The following is a 21,444-nucleotide window of genomic DNA, read 5'->3' as shown; positions in this document are numbered from 1 at the left end:
GAGCACGAGAAATAAACGCCGCAAGAGAGAAAAATCACAGAGATAAAACAAGACCACGGACGAGATTTGCTAAGCGCATGCCAAGTGCCTATCCACGTTCAAGTTCGCCGACCTCATGCTAGGTCACCAGACAAACAGGGATGACCGTACAACGGCTTGAATAAGGCTGTTCCGCTAGGCGATTGAGTCAGCATAAATGCTGCGTATATGCAAGTTGCAGGTACAGGTTGAGTCAAAATCGTGGAGATAGACAGCAAGATTGGAGTAGATGTTCTCCCCCTCATAGTCTTGAGTTAGGTGGTTCGTGGAAGTGCGGGGCAGGATAAAACGGTGACATGTGCGTTTGTTCAGGAAGACGCGAAATAATGGATTGGCCGTCGTTGTTGGTGCTTAGCCCCATCTTTTAGCGTCTTCTTTGTCCTTCAATCCGCCGATGCGTTCGATGTCCAAGGATTGGAAACGGTCTGCGTCGCTTGTCTGGTACGGCGGCAGCTGTTCATGGTATGGCTCAAGACCAACGCTTCCACCTTCACTGATCCGCACGACCACGACCTTGCCAGACTGACGTTTCCCAGAATCATCCTCCTCTTCAGGGAATGTGATGCGGATTTCTGGCACTGGACTCGGCGGCGGGCTGGAGGAGTTCTCCATGAACTTGGATCTTTCACTGATAACAAACAACGATTCACTTCCCTTCTTCGAATGTGAGACGATTTCCATGCTGCGGTGGTGAGGCTGGCATTGACCATTGTGCACCGGAAGTTCAAGCTTCTGGCGGTTCTGACGCCTGCGACGTAGGACAAGGAGACAACCGATGAGGACAATACCGAAGAGAACGAGGACCAAGAGAGAGATCAACAAGTCGACTGTAGCCTCGGATAGACCGCTGTCGTCCTCATCTCTCGCAAAAAGTTGATTCAGTCTCTGCATCCTGGTGGTAATTTTTACTGGGGCGCGTTTGCAGCGAATAAGGTTATGCGAGAACGTTAAAGGTGCTGGCGATAGCGATGTACATTCGAGAATTCAAGGTGTTGCTGTGCCGACCCTCGGTATGTTGGTGGATTTCCTGAGACAAAAGCAGGGTAGTCGACGTTTCAGTAGTTCGCGAAAATGTGAGAACTTCGAAGACAACTCCGTAGTTTTCAGATCGATTAGAAAGAGGGAATGTATCGGGTCGGTGAGTATTTGCGGTGATTCGACGAGTATCGGATCGTGCAGGTGGTCGGTTGGGATCTCAAGGGGGAGTCAGGCCAGGATGGCTAAGGAAAGAATGGACAGCAAAGTGAACAGTTGAAAGAGTGAAACTGACACCTGCTTCAAAAGAAGGAACGTCAAAGGTGGGATAAAAGATGAAACTCGAAGGAGAGGAGGATGACAAGGGAAAAAAAGAGTGTAAAGGAGGGTTGGGAGAGACGAGGAAAAGGGAGAGCGCCGAGCGGCACACCAGAGTGACCAAGGCGAGTGGTCGTCCAGGCTCCAGCACCGTGCAGCAAGGGCGCTTAGGCGAGAATGGGAGCAGACTCCAGCGCAAGAGGCCCAGAACAGCCGGCTGTTGATCTAACAGACACTAACCCAGCCAGAAGGACGCAACGCCCCACCGGCCCTTTGTTTGTTTGGCGACTGCCCCTGTGCTAACTCACACTAAACACTGCAATATCCGGCCTCAACCTATCACACTGCCAGCGTTCCTGACCCTCCCCATCTCAATTCCATCCGTCCTCTTCATTCGTGGTCTCCTGATCACGAACCCAGTCACTCGCATTAGCTTGGTGAGCCAACTTGAGCATTGTCTGCGAGTGCGAGCCTGGCAGACCGGCAGTCGGCGCAAAGCGCCGTCATCATTTCATCAATAATGATGACCCTTGCCAAGAATAGCAGTGAGGCTTTGGTGCCATTCTATTTTAAGTTGACAACGACGCGCGGTCAATGCTCTTTGTCTCCTGTCAGCCAGGGACCTCCAACATTGTGTTACTAAACTATGGTTAATCGCCCTCCTTTCAGCGGACCAACATAGTATCATTGTGATTACTCTGAAGTCGCCAGAGTCCTACAAGCACCATGGAGAGCTTCCGGAAACACACCAGCCTCGTCCGCACCGCCCTCCGGTCACTATGATTGTTCCACGAACGCACAAAGGAATACTACTATCGGTCCCTTCATCGGTCGGTCAGCTTGTTCTCTGAAAACCCTCGTGTCCACACACGTGACGGGGCCACGGGAGTCGGTATTGGCCTGATCGGATGCGGGAGGTTCCGTATGCTCCAGTAGCTACATCACAAATGGAGCTTGCGGGGTGGATAGGTATGTCTATGGCCGCTATCAGGCTGACACCACGATGCCGCAGACACTACAGTGCGATCGGGAAAACATACATATTCTTTGGTCCATGAGGCCAACCCCGAGCTCAACGTTCTGAAGAGTAACATGCTTCGCTTTTTTGATAGTGAAGTCATGTTACCCGGACTGCTAAATCTCGGGAGAAGAGTGCAACACCCCTCTTTCGCATTGGCCCAGTGACCGTGGAGCTGTCTTTGAAGCGGGCCTCTCCGATCCTCACCAGGTGGTAGTTGCTGGGTTCAGCAAAGCCTGGTGCGAGAAGTTGACCTGAGTGCAGCTTTGAGATGTAAATACAACCTAAGGACACGCCTTTCTGATGAACTAAGGCCTTGCAGACCTTACTGATGGACTGTTAAACCCACACCCCCGGGCCCAATATTGCTCGAAGGGCTAATAGACCGCAGTTCATCAGAAAGGCGTGTCCTTAGGTTGTATTTACATCTCAAAGCTGCACTCAGGTCAACTTCTCGCACCAGGCTTTGCTGAACCCAGCAACTACCACCTGGTGTGGATCGGAGAGGCCCGCTTCAAAGACAGCTCCACGGTCACTGGGCCAATGCGAAAGAGGGAGCAGTATATAGATCATCAGGAAAAGAGCTCTGTGGTCGGTATAGCATGTGTCTCTATCAGCTGGGACTTCCAGTGAAAAACAGCTTCAGTCTCTGTGCAGAGCAGTGTAGTGAGCTGGAAGGGGCGCACGGGAATCTTGTGATCTCGCCAGAGAAAAGCTCAATTCCATTCCGCTGCGAAGGGTACGAGTGACTTGTGACGACACCCTTCCGTAAAGGCCCGATTCCTCCAGCTCCAGCGCTTGAGTCTACCACTGTACTGAGATAGACCAGTACTCATGTCTACGGTTGCTATTTCCGCCCAGCGTTGATTTTCTCGTACAGTCAATCTTCGAGACTGGACGCTGCCTGTCCACGGATCCATAATTGCACAAGAAAAGCTCCGCACCGGTTCCGACTTTTGAGCGTGCTATGGGTGTCGCGAACGCTAGCTCGCTCGATTCCGCTATATCTGAACAACCATCGTGCCTTCCGATGCAATCCCAGCCTCGCTCCTTCCTGTCATAGGGGTCTGATAGTGTTTCGCTCAGGGTTTCAGTCTGTCGCAAATGAGTCAACTTTCGACAGTCGGACCTTTTCGTGGGTTTGCGTCGAAATTTGTACAAAACCTCGCGATAGAGCGCCGGACTCACAGAAGTCATCGGGCCACGAAGTCATCATTGGAGTGCCGGCAGTTCGTTCGCAAGCTGGACCTCGCTGATCCCAATCGTGAGTTTCGCCACTAGGGTTTGAGATTTTTAAGATATTTTCAAGATCCCACGAAAGTCAAAGAAGAACCGAGCTGGAGTAGGAATCCGGGCCCGTAAGTTGATACTCGAAGCGACTTGGCCGTCGTAGTTTCCGGTACTGCGCTTTGCCCAGGCAAGAATGTTCGAACTTTGCGAAAGTAGGTACTCGTCGGCAGAGTGCCGAAGGCGGCAAGACAGTTCCGGTATGACTCATATCGTCACATCACCTCATTATCATTCCAACCGGTGACGAAGGAGGGAGAAGAGAAGTGAAAGAACAGAAGGAAAAGAAAGGGAACCAGTTCATCTAAGTACTTGCCCCCTAATAAGCTTTCTGCGGACTGCAGCTCCCTCCATATTTCTACCAGCTTCCAAAGACTTCTACATATACCTCTTGAGTGCAACAGAGTTGAATATTCGAAGCCTATCTAGCTAGCTAGCGAGAACGGGCCCTAATAGAACAACACCTGCAGTATTAGTAGTAAACGGCACTCGAGACCGATGTCCGTCTACCGCCGACGCCAAACTTTCCCGAGACCGCTGTTAGGTACCACCTGGCAGCACGAGGCTGATGGCGAATAGGAAAAACGGCCCTGGTGAATAAACCTTCTGACACGGCATGGAAGTCAATACATACTTTTCCGAACAACTACACATCATCAAGGAGAAATTGATTTATGACAGCAAGATGGAAAGGCAACCAATTCCGAGACCCGTGCATTTCCTTGACCTCTCTTTTCTAGCGGGAGATTTATATTTTTGCTCTGTTGCGTCAATATACACTTTGGGTATACTTTGCAAAAGTGTACCGTAGTGATTCCTGTCGTGTCTTAATTTTTTTTTCTCAGAGAAGAAGTAGCATCGTCTAGACTGTGGACAGTCAGCTGGAGTCTACCTCGTCGAGAACCGAAAACCGGGCGTTCGAGCTATGACACTATAGTTCTGGAATTGTGGACTCGGACCTGAGCTGGCAATTCTCTGCAAGGTTAACAGAGTTACATTGGAAATTTACAGAAGTCAGGGCCTAGTAGGTGGAATAAGGAGCTGCGACTAGAGGACTGGTCATTATGAGTAGAAGTCACTGCAACTGCGTGTGGTCCTTTCCGGTGATATATTTTCCTTAACTCCGGCCCTACATCTCAAGGATTCTGCAGCCAAAACCCTGGACTCGAAGTACAACGCTAATAGTGCCATTTACCTGCGAATTCTTGTAAAGAGAAGGCGTATCTTTCCGAACCCTGAGGCTCTGGTACTATGTGCTGGAGAGTTTATCGCTACATTTTCAAGAAAAGATGCCGAACTTTGATCTCAGTCTCGGACTCACCTAAGGACCCGGAACTGTCCAGTTCGGTTGCGGATAACAACGGATCCAGTGCTCTAGAATGCTGAAGACATTCCTCTGAGTTCTATCGCTTGGATGCCCAGGCCGATACTTCGCGGCTGGCTGCCTGCGGGGAGGAATACCGGAACTCCTTAGATGGATCTGTATAGTTCATAGTTCCATGGGTGGCGACAAGTGTAGGCTCACGGCAGAGGAGAGATAGAAACATGTCGGCTCGAGAATTCGGGAGTAGTGGTTCCTGTGATTCTCCAGTGACGTTTGAGGATGTTCTCTCAGAGCGAAGCACGGCGCGGGTATCTGGTGCCGGGAATGGATTCGCGCTTCGCACTGCAAATGGTAAAAACCCGAGCCAAACACCTCTTAGCGTTGTACTGAGAAGCATTTCCACCAGCTCTAATGAGTATGGATCCCCGCCCCCATCATGGAGGTATGTAAGGGGCCCGGGGGCCGGGGGGGGGGGAGGCTGGGTGGCAATGATCTCCGCGCAAATATAGTCCAATGGGTCTGTCTCTCATTCCTGGTCTCTCATTCCTTGACGCCGTTCGGGCAAGGATTGGGGAACGTGCGCTAGTGTAGAACATTGCTAGTGAAGCAACCATTGCACCAAGAGATAGGGGGCCGTTGGAACTAACCCCCGTCGCTGTGATGTGCTCGACCTCGGGACGCGAAGAAAATAAGAATTCGACGATTTCGCATCATCATGATCACTGCGGAGCCGGACCCTTGAGATCCGGGTGAATCAGAAAGCAGTGGGATCATCACGCCGTAAGGGACGGCTCCTAGGAGCAGCATTTGGTGGAGGTGCGCCGTGCGTGCCAGTATAGGCAGAGTCGATCATCAGCAATTGTTTTTAGGCTGATAGTAAGCAGGAAGTGACCCCATAATCTAAATGCGCGGAGCCTCCAATCCCTGAGAACGCATGGGCATGAGCGCGAATGTGGAATTGGGTGCTGTGCCAGCACAAGTCCAGCATCGATACACTATTGACTTACCTCATCAGCAAGCAGCAAGCTCACAGTCTCTGCCCGGCGACGTACCAGCGAGACAAAGCTTATTGTCGCATTGAAGGCTCGTTGCAATTCAGTTATCGGGCTAAACTAGTGGATCCAGTTGGCTGGGCTTAGTTGCTCCGGTCTGATCGTAAAGCTAGCACGGAACCGGTAACTGATTCTGAAGGGTCCGATCCATGCACGACAGCGAGATCGGAGGTGGTATCCGGCAGTATACCGTCTGGAAGAACATTCAAGACCGCGACAATGTCTTTGTTATCATTGTAGCCGTCATGTTTGAGGAGTTATCTTGTTCCTGAGACGAGTCCCTGCGCATCGAACCATGGTGTGCGAGAATGACGCAAGCGGTCGGGATGAGAGGCAGAGTCGCGGGCCAAAGGGAATGACGATTGATGCTCATGAGTCATGATATGGAGAATCCCATGTAGAATTTTCAATCAAGATAATCCGAAAGTCAACTCAGAGAGTTGTATCTCTCGTCGAGACCGAGGAGTGAAGGGTTGACGGCTTGGCTGGATCTGGCCCCAGCGGTACCTTAGAGCTTAAACCAGCCTAGAGATTCCAGCCCGCAGCATCTTTTTTCCAGCTCTGCCTGGCCTTATCTATCGCTTTTTCCTCGCTCCACGATCCATCGTCACCTTCCCTCCAGCTGTCCAGCAATCTGCCCATATTTTCTTTTTACATATTAATTCTTTTAGTCTCGCTTTCTCTAATTACTCACTGCTCCCTTCACTTGCCTTGCTTCGCTTCTCAATCTCTTCCGCCCCGGGCTCTTTTTATCGCTGCTTCTGTGCTACCCTTCCTCCCTCCTCCACCACGACCTCTACCTACCTTGCCTCGCACGCCCTGCCTGAAGCCTCGCTTCTACGTCTATTTACCTCACATTATTCTTACTCCCTTCTCGGCTTCCCGGCCGTTCTCATCCCGCTTGCCTCCCTCTCAAAGTTGTGCAGCCTCGACGACGGTCTCCCGCGATAAAGGTCGAGCTATCAATCCCATCCAGCCGTTCTGGGTGTCATGCTTGCTTGCTCCTGTGTCACAGCTGCTCGACGTTAATGCCGTGCTTTGCCTCTCGCTCACATTCCCACTCTTCGACGCTCCACTAATCACGGCGGATCGCTTCTTGACTTGCGCAACAGGCACATTCTCCTTCCATACCAGCTGCAATTTCACTTAACCCTTCCCCCACCCCCCCTCCTTGCGGCTACGACCCATTCAAGCTTCCAAAGCTTGCCGACTATACGGAACCGCAATTTTTTCCCTCCGCTAGCCTTGTTCAAGAGCGTCTTGCGAAATTCGAGCTTGCTGAGCATGCCCGGAGCGCAATAACATCGCGGTTATCTTTCGACAACAAATTGGGTCTACGGTTACTTGCTGAGCTTTTGGCTGGCAAACGAAAAGGGAGAGATTGGCATCACCTTGCGTTTTATCTCGCGTCTACACTTCTTTGTTTGACATCTTTCGTTTTCTCTCTCGCCTGCCACTATTCCTCCCTTTCGTCACCCCTTCAATCCCCCTCGGACGCCGCTTGGCTTCGGTTTGAATCAAAACATAACCCGCTTTTCGGACTTTTTTCTTGTTCCTATACCTCTGCCCCTTCGCTCGGGCACCCATTACTTGGTGAGTCTCATCAATCACTGCACCAACGCTAAATTCGTATTCGCTGTATGACTGACCCTCGTGCCGCTCGTTATTGATTCAGGGAGCTCGTGCCATTACACCACCCATAATTTTGCCACTCTGAAAAAAAAAAAAAAAAACGACTACAGACGTCCACCGATTATACGACGATTGAAATATAGTTCTAGCGGACATTCGGACAAGGGAATATATAGTGGCGATTTTTTACGCGGTGTGTATGAAATGACAGTCACCGCAGGACATCCAAGAAGAGTCAGTTCCTGCCAAAGCCAGTGACTATCTAGTACGGTAACTGATACATGAATAGGTCCAATCGAACGGCGGCGCCAATATGCCGCCTCCAGCTCCCTCCCAGCGGACCCGTGGAACTCATGGGAGTATCGGCAGTGGCCTGAGCGGAAGTTCAGGCTGGGCCGGGACCGGAATATGGACGAATTCCTCGGCTGGTATGTATTCGACTTGGGTGCTACAAGCGAGCGATTTGCTGACGCGACCCGCTCTCTCTAGACTCCGCCGCGCGTGCTTCGCTGGACGGAGTGTCAGGCTCCAGCTCCCTACTAGCGTCCTCTGAGTCTGATGGCTGGAATACCCATCGAAATGTTCCCTGGCCATCGCGGCCTCAGAGCAACGGAATGACTATATCTCCTGTCCAAAGCCGATCTGCCGATCGGAGCGCTACTGCGCTCTCCGAAGCCAGCGATGCTGCAGGATATTTTGCACAACCTGCATCGTCCGGCATAGGCCCATCACCAAGTGTGGGCCAGCGAAACTATCTAGATTCTGGATCGGAACGAATCTCTCCTGTTGGCGAAGCGAGTGTCATGGGAAGCCGTTCTTTATACGGCAACGGTGACCGGAGGAACGTCTACGCTGGAACCCCGGTGACCTCGGCGTACCAAGCTCAGTCGGGATTCACAAGTCCACTCGAGAACCCCAGGTCCGAACAAATCGGGTCGTTGAGCATATCCGCTGTGCCGCAGACGCTGGCGGATACTATGCAGCAACGGAACAGCCGCAGTAACTATGCGCACTCATCTCACAATTCGGCCTCGTTTGCACCTCAGAGGCCTTCACATTCTGCCTATCCCTCGTTCCATTCCGAAAGCCAGTTTAACGGGCATTATGCCAACGATTCTGCGGACTTGAACGCAGAGCTTGAGAGAATGCAATTAAACGAGGTACATACCGTTGCAAGTCGTCCGGCATACATATCTCATGCTTCCTTGGATAGTTCATTGAGCCATCTCAGGAACCAAAGTGCAAGCGAGGAGGATATCTACCAGCCTGTGCAAGGATACGCAAATGACACGTTCTCTCAAACTCATGCGTCTGCATACCAAACGGAAAGTTTGCCTCACCTCAGAGAGCAGGATCTCTATTCGCACACTGGGTACGCGCTGGATAGTTCTCACTATAACTCCCGTCCTAACGGGTCTGTTTCCGGCCGTCGTTGTCGGAATGGGTACGCACACAGCTCCTCAGACAACCAGATCCCACTCGCGGCGAGTAGACTGTCTGGAAACCAGCCTGTCGACTTTTCCTACCCGATGGCTCATGCAAACCGTCAGCGGCAGTTCCCCACCGCGTACAACTATCCTTATCCTTTCCCAGTCGCTTTGGCGAATCTGGACCCCGTTGCGCAGTTGAACGCAGTGGCTCTCGCTAATCGGCCCTCTGTTGGGCGCGGCACGAATCAGGAACTGAGCATGAGCGCCGTTATGGCCGATTTCAAATCCAATAACAGCAAAAATAGGAAATGGGAGCTCAAGGTATGTTCTTTTACAATTATTTCTCCACTAGTAGCTGACCAGACCAAGGATATTTCTGGCCACGTCGTGGAGTTCAGTGGTGACCAGCACGGTTCTCGATTTCTCCAAACCAAGATCGAAGTGGCCAACAGCGACGACAAAGAGCGAGTGTTTCAGGAGATCCTACCCGATTGCCTACAGCTTTCGAAGGATATTTTCGGCAACTATGTCATTCAGAAGATGTTTGAACATGGCAATCAGATACAGAAGAAGAAGATGGCGAACTGTATGAAGGGTCAAGTGATTAGTTTGACCAAGGGATCGTATGGGTGCCGAGTGGTTCAAAAGGTACGGACTTCCCTTCTGATATAAATGCAGCTGGATTTGACAGTACCTAGGCTTTGGAGCATGTCCTTACAGACCAGCAAATCTCAATAGTCAAGGAGCTTGAGACAGATGTGATCGGCTGCGTTCGATGCCAGCATGGAAACCACGTGATTCAGAAGGCGATTGAGAAAGTTCCTCCACAGTATACGAAGCGCATTGTCGAAACGTTCAAGGGCCAGGTGGCGGTTCAAGCCACACACATGTATGGGTGCCGCGTTATGCAGCGGATGCTCGAGTATTGCGACGAGGAGGACCGTAGTTCCATACTTGCCGAGCTCCACGCTTGTACCGCTAAGCTCATTGAGGATCAGTACGGAAATTATGTGGTTCAGCACGTCATCTGCTACGGCCGGGAAGCTGATCGCTCTGCCATGATTAAGGTGGTTAACGAGAAGCTTTACTGGTATTCCAAGCACAAGTTCGCCAGCAACGTTGTCGAAAAGTGCCTCGAGAAAGGAAACGAGGTGCAAAGTCGAATGATAATTCAGGGATTGACATCTCCGGATGAGATCAATGATGAGTGCCTTAACTCGTTGATGTCGGATCAATACGGGAACTATGTTATCCGTGAGTGATACCTCCTAGCGTCTCAGAATCGTGTTTTCTAACAGCTTTGCAGAGAAGGTCCTTGGTCACCTAAAGGGAAAAGCACGTGTCGTGGCCGTTGAGCGGCTCAGACCTCTCCTAGCAGAATTGAAAAGAACCGACCGTGACCGTTGTGGCAAGCAGATCGCGGCCCTCGAAAAGCTAATTGGAAACTCGAGTCCGTATTCGAATCCCGCTGTTCCCGCTTCGAACCATTCGTCAACCACGCCGCCCCATTCGCACAAATCGTCGCCCCAGCCGTTGAAGCGCTCGGTGGAGGATCGCTTCATGGAAACGCCGCCTACACCCCCTCCAACGGACAACCAGACCAATGGGACAAGTGCGGTCACGTCCAATGTGCACTAAGCCCGATCGTTCTCTTCGTCGGACATATTTCTATTCTTCCCCGGTTACTTAACTTCGATGTTTCCAAATTGCTTTACTTATTTCTAATGTGGGCACATACAAAAGGCGTGATCTTTTACATCTTTTGATTTTCATTCCTCACGGCTCGGTGGCGCAGAGTCTGAATACTACATGGGCATGGCCGGAGTACAGATTGAGATTTACACTTTGCTCACTTCACATACAGAGTTTAATTTGTGGATGCTTCTTTTCTTCTCTTTCCTTCTCTTCTTGTTCATTGCTTTGATGTTACGCGAAACGAGGATGGATCCCTTAACGTCCCCGATTGCTGTCCGTGGTTCTGCTTTTCTTCTGTCCACATATGGAGGGTCGGCTGGCGTCTGGGATGGATGGGATTGTTGCGCTTGACATGATGACCTTGGGGCACGGGACCTTTGAACATAGGGAACGAACGATTCGTGAAAAGTATGATTCGTTAGTGATGGATTTGCTTCGTGGTGTATGTAGTTAGGTTGCTAGGTACTTGATGAGCTCATAGGCATTAGGTATTATTACACTATATTACACTGCTCTTATACTCCTGTCTTTGAAATCACAAGTCCTACATGGCGAATTGCGCAGAAAGTGCGTCGCAGCAATATCTTGACCACTACTAGGGTGTGGTGCCATGTCGGCGATGGGATATCACGTGACCCTTCACTCGGCCGGACCTGACTCGGCGGAACCCATTTGCCTCGAAGCTTAAATATACAACTCCAACCCATTACAACTCCAGATCTACACGCTCTTTTTCATTTGACGATTAAACTACGCCTTTACACCACAATCGGCTTGAGCTCCTTCAAGAACTTGAGATCCACTCCACATCCTCCCACCAACCCCACTCCAACCAAACTCGAACGATCAAGCCCTCTCCGACAAACCAGCTCGGAAAGCGAAGCGCAACAATGTCCTCAAACGTCGGCCTCTCCACCCCCCGCGGCAGCGGAACATCCGGCTACGTCCAAAAAAACCACGCTTTCCTGCGCCCCCGAAACATGGGTTCCGGTGCACCCTATCCACCGCCTTCACTAAAAGACAAAGACGATCACGGATCAGGTTCGAGTTTCAAACAGCGCCAACCGGACAAGGCCATCCTGGAACACGAACTGAAGCGCGAGATTGAAGTGAAGGTTCTCGAGGAGCGGGAAAGATTAGAGGAGGAGAATGAGCGGGTTGAAGCTGGGAGTGGGAAAGAGGGGGAGAAGGTTAGGAGTGAGGAGGAGATTGAGGAGATTTGTGAGGAGGTGAGAAAAAGGTTAACTGCTGAGATGGAGAGGGGAGTGGGCTCGAGGGGGACCAAGGGGAGTGGGCGGGATGGAGGGAAGAGAGGGTTTAAGACGCATCAGGTGCATGAGGCTGCGGAGGCGAAGATTGCGGAGAGTGAGCGGTTGAGGAGGGCTTTGGGGATCCGGGATGAGAGTGATAGGGCTGCTGGGAGTGCGAGGGGTGAAATTGAGAGGAGGAGGGAGAGGGAGAGGGAGAGGGATTGAATGTTTCTTCGACATGCTTTTCCTTCTTTTGAAATATGATTCTCATGCTGGGCGTTAGGGTGTTGTGGATGAATGAATAGGCACCAAAAGGGTCACAAACATTGTTATCGTTGCAAGGCTATAGTCATACATTGCCATGCCATATATACCGGATATCATGCTATGCTCTCTATCTACATAAACTTTTCAATAACCCACCCCTCCTTCGGATCTTTCCTCTGCACTACCTTCTTAGCCGGCAACGGCCAACCCGTGCTCCCAGCCTCGCCAACCAAAGCTGGAATAACAAAACAAGCTCGTCGCTCAGGCACACCACCCAAAGACTCAACCTTGCCGATCGGCTTCCCATACTCAATCAGCGGCGTCCCAGCCGCCAACGCCGACAGCTGCAGCCCGCTCGGAGTAACAAGCGGGTACATTCTGATCTTCGGCGTATCGCCCGCCACAACGGAGGGCACGGACTGTTGAAGATGCGAGTAGATGATGTACTGCGGCATTTCCTTTGGCGAGAGCTTAGAGAGGACGGAGGTTGGATGAACGAAGACGGCCTTCTCGTGGAGTTCTGTAGCGAGCCCTTCACGCGAGCGGAAGAGAGTGAGGTAGGGCACATCGATTGCGCGCTTGGGGGTCCGTTGCATCTCTGGCGGGATGGGGGCTAAATCTGCGCGGATGGCGACGTTGTCGATAAATCCCGCTGTTATGATCTGCTTGAGCGCTTTAACTTGTTTCTCTGTGGGCTCGGGGAGTCGGGCTTGGTAGGCCTGTAGAAGACCAGGATTATTGGTGCGGACGATATCGGTTAACTGGCGCCTGAGCTGGGTAGCCTCCTTGAGGGCCTTGCCGCGGAGGAACATCTTCTCGCAGAAGGCCTCGCCACCGTCTGCGGGGGCGTACCCGTAGGCGCAGATTGCAGAGAGGTACTTGAGCGCGTCGGAGGTGTCGTCGTGTTTGGCGAAGAGACGGTGCGCGCGCGCGTAGTCCTTGTGTCGCTTTTCGCGGGCTGTGTCTTCGAGACGGTCTGAATTGCGGTACACACCCTTGTCGTTTGCATTTTCATCATTGGAATCCTTGCCGGGTACGGGGTCGATCTGGTTCTCTGGTACGAAGAGGTCGCCTACGGCTAGGGCGGCGACGAGCGCAATGGCATAGGGCATGCAGCCGTGTTGGTGGCCGACATAGACCATCTTGCCAAAACGAGGCGATAGGGGGTATGTGGAGAGGCTGTTACCGATCTGGGTGATTTTGCCGTCGGCTGAGAGAGCGCCTAGATTCTTCAGGAGCTTCTCGGACTTCACAAGGCCCTGTCGGCTGGGTGGTGTAGGGAAGGGGAAATTGATGACGTTGTGAAGACCCATGCTCTTCATCTGCAAGACGACACCTTCGATCGGCGTCCGCAGAATTTCTGGATCTGTGTACTCAGCGAACTCGCCTTCGTAGATAGCAGAGGAGTAAAGTCGGTAGCAGTGGCCGGGCCCTGTTCGGCCGGCGCGACCGGCACGCTGGTTCGCGCTGGCCTTGCTGATCCAGTCGATTTGGAACTTTTGCACGCCTGTCCCTAGGTCGTACTGCTTCTCCTTTGCTCGGCCGCAGTCGAAGACGTACCGTACGCCTGGGATGGTAAGACTGGTTTCGGCGACGTTGGTTGCCAGCACAATTAATCGGGATCCCTCGGGTGGTGGCTCGAAGACGCGAAGTTGTTCCTTGGTCGGAAGTTGCGAGTATAAGGGTAAGACGTGGACCTTCGTAGACGAGTCCATGGCCTCCTCGCCCTCACCCGCTACATTGAATTCCTCATCGTCTTCCGGGTCGTCGAGACCCGTGATTTCTAGATCGCTGTCGTCGTCATCAATATCAGCTGCGGCGTTGGAGATATCGGCCTCGCCTATCTCTAGGTCCTCGGCCTCTAATGGTGCTTCTTTCGCGGAAATTTGCACCTTAGCTTGAGTTGCTTCCCCACGCTGCGTGGGTTTGAAGGCCTGCTTCAAACGCTTGGAGAGCTGTCTAATCTCATTCTGTCCGGTTAAGAACACAAGAATAGCTCCTGGGGGGAGTTTACGGTGGCCCCGGGAGACCTTCCTGAAGGCCTCTTCAACGTAATCACGATGCGTCCGTCGAGAGAAGTGGACGGTGACAGGGTACTGGCGGCCCTCTGCCTGTACTAGAGGTGGTGGACCCTGGCGGAAAAGGCTCGCGTTCTGTGTAAAGTCAGAAATGCGGAGGGTGGCAGACATGATTACGAGTTTCAGTGGCTTGACTGATGGATCTTCTTCGCTCATGGTCTTGCGCAGGTCGACGATGCGGCTGACCATGCCGATAAGGATGTCCGTGTTGACGCTACGCTCGTGAGCTTCGTCAATCACAATGATTGAGTATTTTCTGAGAGAAAAGTCTTCGGCAATCTCTCGAATGAGGATACCGTCGGTCATGAACTTGATCGCGGTTTTGCTGGAGGCCGTGCTCTCGAACCGGATTTGGTAAGACACCTGGGAGGAATACCGTCCCAGCTCATCACCCACACGCTTCGCCATACTGACTGCGGCAACTCGACGGGGTTGCGTGACACCAATCATGCCAGGGTTTCCGCTTTCCGGGTTCCCGTATCCGGATTCAAAGAGGAACTGCGGGAGTTGTGTTGTTTTACCACTTCCAGTAGCCCCCCAGATCACGATTGCGGAGTTGTTATGGATTGCCTCCATGATTTTCTGTTCTTCGCCGACGACGGGGAGCTTGAGACGCGCTTCTTGGACTTCTTCGGGTCGGTCGACTTGGACGCTGAAGGCTTTGCGGTAAGGATTGCCTTTGGTGACTTGAAGCTCCAGGGGTAGCGGTTCCTCTTCGGGAGCTCTCTTTGGTATCGCGGACTCGGGTATGTCTTGCGGCTCTGAGGTTATCGGGCCGGTCGTAGGTTCAAAGCCGACAACATCATTGATCTGTTGCCTGGCCCATGATTTGAAGGCCGACTGTCGGGGCTTGATGCGTCGGTCAGTATTTTCGTCATCATCATCGTCCTCCTCTCCATTTTCATCATCCACCTCGCTGTCTTCGTCTTCATCCTCATTATCGTCACTCTCTTGACTTGATGCATCTTCTGATTCATCGTCAGAATCGGACTTCTCTTCTTCTTTGTCCTCCATATCTGGTTTATCATCAACCTGTATATCTTCATTCTTGCCCTCATCGTCCGAGTCAAATCCTTCCCACGGTACCTCGTTCAGCGTCGCTTTCGCGGCCGCTTTCGGTGCGCGCTTTCGCTTTTTGAGGATTGGGAAACCGTCGGGACCGAGTTCAAGAGGCCGCTTTAACCCAATACCGCTCATTACACTTGGCGCCGCTTGTTCTTTAGATTCAGTTGTCTTCTCGGTAGAGACCGCTTTTGTTCGGGGTAATTCATCGTCCGACTCGTCGCTAGACCATTCCGGCGCATTGCGTTCTTCGGCGGCATCTATAATCTGTGTCGCGGCTTCTTCATCTTCTCGCTTCCGCTTCCCAAGCTCCTTCGATTTTTGAAGACCGGCGACTTCGACCTTTGACTGTGAGAGCTTCTCGAGTAGCTCGATGTTCTCTTCTTTCTTGAGTTTGTTTTCCTAGATGGCGTTAGTATGGAAATCAGAAAGTTTGCCGACTCTAGACCCACAATATACTTGTCCAGACGCTTCTGCTTTTTGGCAGATATCTTAGGATGTTGCGCCTTCAATTCCTCGCGCAACTTCTCCTTCCGAGCTTCTTTCTCGGATTTGGTGAGAGGCGGTATCTCCGTCGCATTGGTGTCGGCCACAGGGTTCGCCTGCTGCCGATGCCGCTGCTTTCTTTGACGAGGGACAAACTTAGGCATCTTATCGCCTTATCCCTCCTCAAGAGCAATAACAACCGGAAAGTGTGAGTGTAGAAGTCGTCAACTTGCTACTGATATCGAGAGAAGTCCAGAAAATTTCCGGCAGCGGTGAGTTTCTGCCAGCAAGTGGTACTGATAGGCTCACCGCCTCTCCCCTCACTATGCAGAGCATTGCTTGTTGTTTGTTTTCTTCCAGCATGCCCGTTTGTATATCAACTGTTGTCGCGCCATTTTCTCAATTTACATCAAAAGCCAAGGTCAAATCTAACTTGGCATAGATCACAGCCATGGCAGACACCCTCGGCCTCAACGGCCTCAATCTGGATCTCCCATTCCCCGCAGCCACCAAGCGAGTGTCTGGAGAAATCAAAGGAGTCCACACAGATGTTACAACCATAAAATTCAGTGACAAGATCCTAATTACTATATCTCAAAAAGGTCGACTTGGTCATTGGGTTCGTAAATCAGCCAAAAGATACCAGAAATGCGCTAACCGCTCACAGCTCCATGTTCCGCTGGAGAACAAGAATCCAGGCACGGAAGGCCAACATCGAGTTCCTGACTTTGCGGATGACGGTCTTCTTCCGTTGAGTGACTTGACCGCCACTTCTATCCTCGGTGGTCGTGTTCCTGGACATGAAGTTGTTGGTCAGCTATATGCTCGTCAAATTGCCAGCGCCATCGTCACCCAATCACCGCAGGAGAATCGTCTGCTTGTTCTCGGGCTCGGGCTGCAGACAGCTGAAGCTGATCGAGACGTTTTCTTCGCGGTCATAGACCTTGTTCTCCAATGCATCTAGGCACTCAACTCATGGGAGGGCGGGGCGACTCACAAATCCAGACGGAGAAACCATGTCCTTGTATCTTCCTCTTCTGCCTCTCGAGCTTCAAGCCGGGAAGCTTCAAATCATGGATTAGCCTTACGAGGCGGTTCCGTTCTTGTTCATTGAACCCCCTCAAATTCAACTTTCCGAGAAACTCGAGTGTTCCACTGAACAGAGCCTTGACCAAGACGCCTTCATCGAAGCCAGCCACATTCCAGTTGTCATTTGCGACTACGGTCAGATTATAAACGTGAATGGGCCCGTGTTTCGACAGCGATGCGAGGAATTGCATAAAGGACCACCGTCGTTGTAAGGCCGTCTTCATGTCAGTCGATCCAAGCAAGAGCAACACCGATCCAAGCGGGCGGTGCCATCCAATCTTATGGCTATGACAGGGGGGCTGCCGGTTACCACAACACTGCAAAAGCTTGGGAAAGCGGGTTAGGAGGCTCGCGGAATAGCTGCTATATGTTCGGAGAAGGAGCTTGCGGTAGCTGAGTGAATGGTATAGAGCTATTGACGCCTCGTGGTAGATGATGTGCGAAACTCTGAGGATTGCTAAGTTGCCGATGCCTGTGCGCTTTAGCCGTCCGATCTCCAGCGAGCTGAAGTCATGCTTGAACAAGAATTGATAAATCCGCATTCTGACGTGGAGCGGGAGGCGATAGAGATAGCAGGAGCTGCGCCGGTCTCCGTCCCTCAGATCACCTCTCACAATCTTGGAACCTTCTGCGACGAGGGTCTTGTGATATGAGGGTTGTGTGCCACGGTCTTCAAATCCACAGTTGTCCCCGTCGTCATCACATAACGTCTTGAAGAAACGCATGTCAACACTGCATCCATGACACATTAGCAGAATTTGCTAGTCATCCTTTGAAGACAACCTACGGAGGGTTCTCCGGCTTCAGACGGTTATAGTGCTGTGCTATAACAGGCTTCGGTTTCGTGTATGCAGCCTGCCAGACCATTTTTCAACTCGGCCGCCTGGCAAATGTGGATATATAGTGTCTTTTCAGATCAATTCAACAGTAAGACTGGTTGAGATAATGGAAAGAGTTGCCAGAAAACTGAAGGGTTGGTTGTGTTATGTCCTCAGAACTGTAACTGTCTCCATAAATGGTTTCGATGAAAGAGCGTTGTGTTTCTCCTCTGGCCTTTCAGCGCAATCAATGGGGAGGCGAGTTTCGTATCATGTTTAAATAGGCGGGGAAAGCTCCAGGTCTGATTCCACTGAATGTGCTCTTATGGTGTGGTTGATTCATACTCATGGGGCTATCGGGACTGGACTTGATGATACTGGATGAATTGTGTCCCTCAATTACCACACCCTCCACTTGTTCAATATAGCATACAACCGGAAGATATACACATTCATACTAACTTAGAGAAGGTATAGTATAATTCTAATACATGTTCACTTTATCTACCCTACCTACTCTCCAGCCCTGAAATCCCAGGTCACGTGCGCTCGGCAAGTAAGCCTGTCCTTCAACAACTTCCTACTTCCAACTCATCAACAACACCTTCTTTATCCATGGAGTCATCGACATCAACTTGGATCCCAATTCTGAGTCTATCTAAATGATCTTTGTGTCGATGGCAGCCATTCAATCGCGCAATCGTGTCGCGATTTTTGCGCTTAAGCGAGGTAAACAGTCGTCGCCGCAGTAGCAAAGCATACGAGTGACAACACCCAGGGTCTTTCCTCCTGAGACCTCGACGCAAGCTTTTCGGACTACCGCACCTGAGCGATTAGACTTTCCGAATCTTTATGCAGATACATCCAACTGTCCCAGTTATAATGGACTCTGATGACGAAGACCTCAGAGCAGCTATTGCTGCATCCTTGGGTCAAGCCCCTTCTCCCGTTCGGAAAGCCAATAACCATGACACGTCCGTGGTAGATCTAACAGGAGACACTGATGATGAAGTGATACCCGTCTTTCCTAAGTCCAAATCAGTCGTTAGTTCAGAAGCCAGCCGCGAAGCAAGCGTCATTGACGATGCAGAAGAAGACGATGAGGATATAAAAAGGGCCATCGCGTTGTCTTTACAGGATTCTGGGGTGATCAGCGGCTCGTCTAAGGAAGTTTCTACTTCTGTCCCTTCGACGGAGTCGATCGCTTCGGCCCAAGCGAAAGACCAGAGGCAACCTGGAACTACCGGTGGAGGGTTCCAGGCTCTAGACCGCCAGAAGATGGAGGAGGAGCGCCTTGCACGACTTGCAAAGCGGAAGGCTGAGGAGGCACCTGCTATTGAACAACGAGGACTGAAGCAACTACGAACAGAAATCCAGCAGGATAGTAGCAGTGTTCGAGCTGCACCGGCACCGTCATCCGTAACGCCATCTATACCATCATCTGTGCCGTCATCGGTCCCGTCTGTCCAGTTTCCGGAGGGGACGGTTAAGAAGACCTTCGCGTTCGGTCATCGCAGATCGGGCGACGATATCAAGATCGAAGAGGTCCTTCAGAGCAAAGATCTTGAGCTGGGGGTCATCAGCTCATTCATGTGGGACATGGACTGGCTGTTTGAAAAGGTTGACTTAACGAAGAATCGGCTTCTACTCATCATGCAAGCAAAAGAAGAAGCTACAGTACGTTCATTCTGACATCTACTGTGCAGTATAAATCTTGGCTAACGAAGAAAGAAACGTCAATATGAAGAAGAAACAAAACACATCAAGACCCTACGCCTTTGCTTCCCGCCAATGGACGGTCAGGTCAATTGCATGCACTCTAAGCTCATGCTCCTTTTCCATGTAAAATACCTTCGTATTGCGGTGCCAACGGCGAACCTCACTCCATTTGACTGGGGAGAGGAGGGAGGCGTTATGGAAAATGTATAACACCCTTACTCGTCATGCTGTAGCAGACTGACATTGCCTAGAGTGTCTTCCTCATTGATCTACCAAAGAGCGATCCCCCAGCACCGAGTGAATCTAAAACAAGCTTCTACAACGATCTCGTTTACTTTCTCAAGGCTAGCACCTTGCACGAAAACATCATTGCGAAGCTGGATAACTTTGACTTCAGCAAGACTGCAAAGTTCGCATTCATACATACCATGTTTGTCTCTCACGTTGGACCCGTTCAACAACTTACTAACAGCACCAGTGGTGGTTCGCATTCAGGAACTTCATGGAGAAGGACCGGATACTGCGGGCTAGGTCGTTCGGTAGGAGCTCTCGGATTGCGAGCTGACAGACCGATGAACCTTGACTTTGTGGTATGCACCCGTCATCACTCACTAGGACCTCTCGAGCCTGTGTACTAACAACCCAGACATCCTCTCTCGGTTCCCTAAACTCCGACTTCATAAAAAGTTTATACTTTGCCGCGCAGGGTCAGTGTTCATCACCAACCGGTCATAATTCATGAAAACAGCTAACCTTACATACAATTACAGGAGACACCGGCCTCACAGAGCTAACCCTCCGAACCACAAAATCCTTCCCCGCAAAATCCCCATCTGACCCGCGCCGCCTTATTCACGAATCCACTGCCGATGAGTGGAATGATCGAGTCCGCGTCTACTACCCCTCTCAGGAAACGATCCACAGATCCAAGGGCGGTCCAAACTCCGCGGGAACGATATGTTTTCAGGATAAATGGCTCGATAACGGCAAGTTTCCGAAACACGTACTGAGGGATTGTGTTAGTGCGAGGGAGGGACTGCTTATGCATAATAAGGTACTTTCCCTGAAAGTATAGGCATTGTGACCGGGCAGAAAAGAATGCTAATAAACCAAATCGAAATGTATACAGATCCTCTACGTCCAGCCAGACGAGCCCATCTTCCTCCCAGATAACACTCAATGTCTCGGCTGGGCGTACGTCGGAAGTGCAAATTGCTCTGAGAGCGCTTGGTACGTTCATCTTCCTTTCCTCCTTCTCTTCCTAAATAGAATCATAAGCTAACAAGCATACCTCCACAGGGGCCGCCTCGTCACCGACAGAACAACAAAACAACCCAAACTCAACTGTCGAAACTGGGAATGCGGTGTTATAGTACCAGTACTGAAAGAAGAGAGTAAGAAACAAAGCGAAAGCTCGGGGTTAACGTCGTATCCAAGCACCAAAAGCGAAACAGAAGATGAGACCGAAGCGCAAGGGAAGAGAGAGAAAGAGAACGGGAAAGAAGTAGAAAGAGGCAAAGAGGAGGATGCGAACCTGTTGAATATTTTCAAGGATACCGTCCCAGTGCCGATGCGCTTACCGGGTCAGAGACTTGGGGTTCCGGGGTCAAGGAAGCCGTGGTCGCAGTCTTGGGGGTGAGAATATCATAGGAAAGTGAGAGAGACCTCGCCTCATTGGGCTGCTCGTTGTATAGCTAGATCTATCTACATCGATTTCGGTATCATTCTCCATAACCTCCTTCTAGTACCAGTAGTTACTTTAAGAAAGGTGGAGTGCAGAAGTTATTTATATGTAAATCAACTTTTGATATACAATATTACCGCATACTACTAGTCTATGTTGTGTATATAGCCAAAAAAAAAAAAAAAAAAAAAAAAAAAAAAAAAAAAAAAAAAAAAAAAAAA

At 51.0% G+C, this 21,444-nt stretch overlaps 6 protein-coding genes across 6 annotated transcripts; 3 read left to right on the top strand and 3 right to left on the bottom strand.

The window, feature by feature from the left end:
• Positions 1-390: 390 nt before the first annotated feature.
• On the bottom strand, positions 391-930 carry BDV17DRAFT_292453 (uncharacterized protein; the record flags this gene model as incomplete). The annotated part of the gene is made up of 1 exon (XM_073762370.1): positions 391-930. The coding sequence occupies one exon, from the start codon at positions 928-930 to the stop codon at positions 391-393; it is 540 nt and encodes a 179-aa protein (XP_073614290.1).
• Positions 931-7,849: 6,919 nt separating this feature from the next.
• Positions 7,850-10,713, top strand: BDV17DRAFT_282551 (mRNA-binding protein PUF3; the record flags this gene model as incomplete). Its single annotated transcript, XM_073760219.1, has 6 exons — positions 7,850-7,879; positions 7,935-8,073; positions 8,135-9,396; positions 9,445-9,723; positions 9,774-10,329; positions 10,382-10,713. The coding sequence occupies 6 exons, from the start codon at positions 7,850-7,852 to the stop codon at positions 10,711-10,713; spliced, it is 2,598 nt and encodes an 865-aa protein (XP_073614289.1).
• Positions 10,714-11,569: 856 nt separating this feature from the next.
• Positions 11,570-12,332, top strand: cwc21 (U2-type spliceosomal complex subunit CWC21). The gene is made up of 2 exons (XM_073754035.1): positions 11,570-11,885; positions 11,961-12,332. Exons 1-2 carry the CDS (start codon positions 11,661-11,663, stop codon positions 12,243-12,245), a joined length of 510 nt encoding a protein of 169 aa, XP_073614288.1. The 5' UTR covers positions 11,570-11,660; the 3' UTR covers positions 12,246-12,332.
• Positions 12,333-12,418: 86 nt separating this feature from the next.
• Positions 12,419-16,138, bottom strand: BDV17DRAFT_299114 (ATP-dependent RNA helicase ECM16; the record flags this gene model as incomplete). The annotated part of the gene is made up of 2 exons (XM_073763819.1): positions 15,880-16,138; positions 12,419-15,829 (listed from the first exon to the last, which is right to left on the bottom strand). Exons 1-2 carry the CDS (start codon positions 16,075-16,077, stop codon positions 12,419-12,421), a joined length of 3,609 nt encoding a protein of 1,202 aa, XP_073614287.1. The 5' UTR covers positions 16,078-16,138.
• Positions 16,139-16,258: 120 nt separating this feature from the next.
• Positions 16,259-18,318, bottom strand: BDV17DRAFT_266283 (uncharacterized protein). Its single transcript, XM_073758258.1, has 2 exons — positions 16,581-18,318; positions 16,259-16,532 (listed from the first exon to the last, which is right to left on the bottom strand). Exon 1 carries the CDS (start codon positions 17,749-17,751, stop codon positions 16,882-16,884), a length of 870 nt encoding a protein of 289 aa, XP_073614286.1. The 5' UTR covers positions 17,752-18,318; the 3' UTR covers positions 16,259-16,532; positions 16,581-16,881.
• A 384-nt stretch (positions 18,319-18,702) lies between these two features.
• On the top strand, positions 18,703-21,178 carry BDV17DRAFT_282549 (uncharacterized protein; the record flags this gene model as incomplete). The annotated part of the gene is made up of 8 exons (XM_073760218.1): positions 18,703-19,497; positions 19,552-19,743; positions 19,791-19,969; positions 20,018-20,129; positions 20,186-20,246; positions 20,310-20,593; positions 20,669-20,769; positions 20,839-21,178. 8 exons carry the CDS (start codon positions 18,703-18,705, stop codon positions 21,176-21,178), a joined length of 2,064 nt encoding a protein of 687 aa, XP_073614285.1.
• Between the last annotated feature and the right edge of the window lie 266 nt (positions 21,179-21,444).

This window comes from Aspergillus undulatus (assembly GCF_047715775.1).
Source record: "Aspergillus undulatus strain CBS 261.88 unplaced genomic scaffold BDV17scaffold_33, whole genome shotgun sequence".
Taxonomy (NCBI): domain Eukaryota; kingdom Fungi; phylum Ascomycota; class Eurotiomycetes; order Eurotiales; family Aspergillaceae; genus Aspergillus; species Aspergillus undulatus.
The sequence above is the reverse complement of the archived record's forward strand: the minus strand, read 5'-3'. Positions and strand labels throughout refer to the sequence as shown.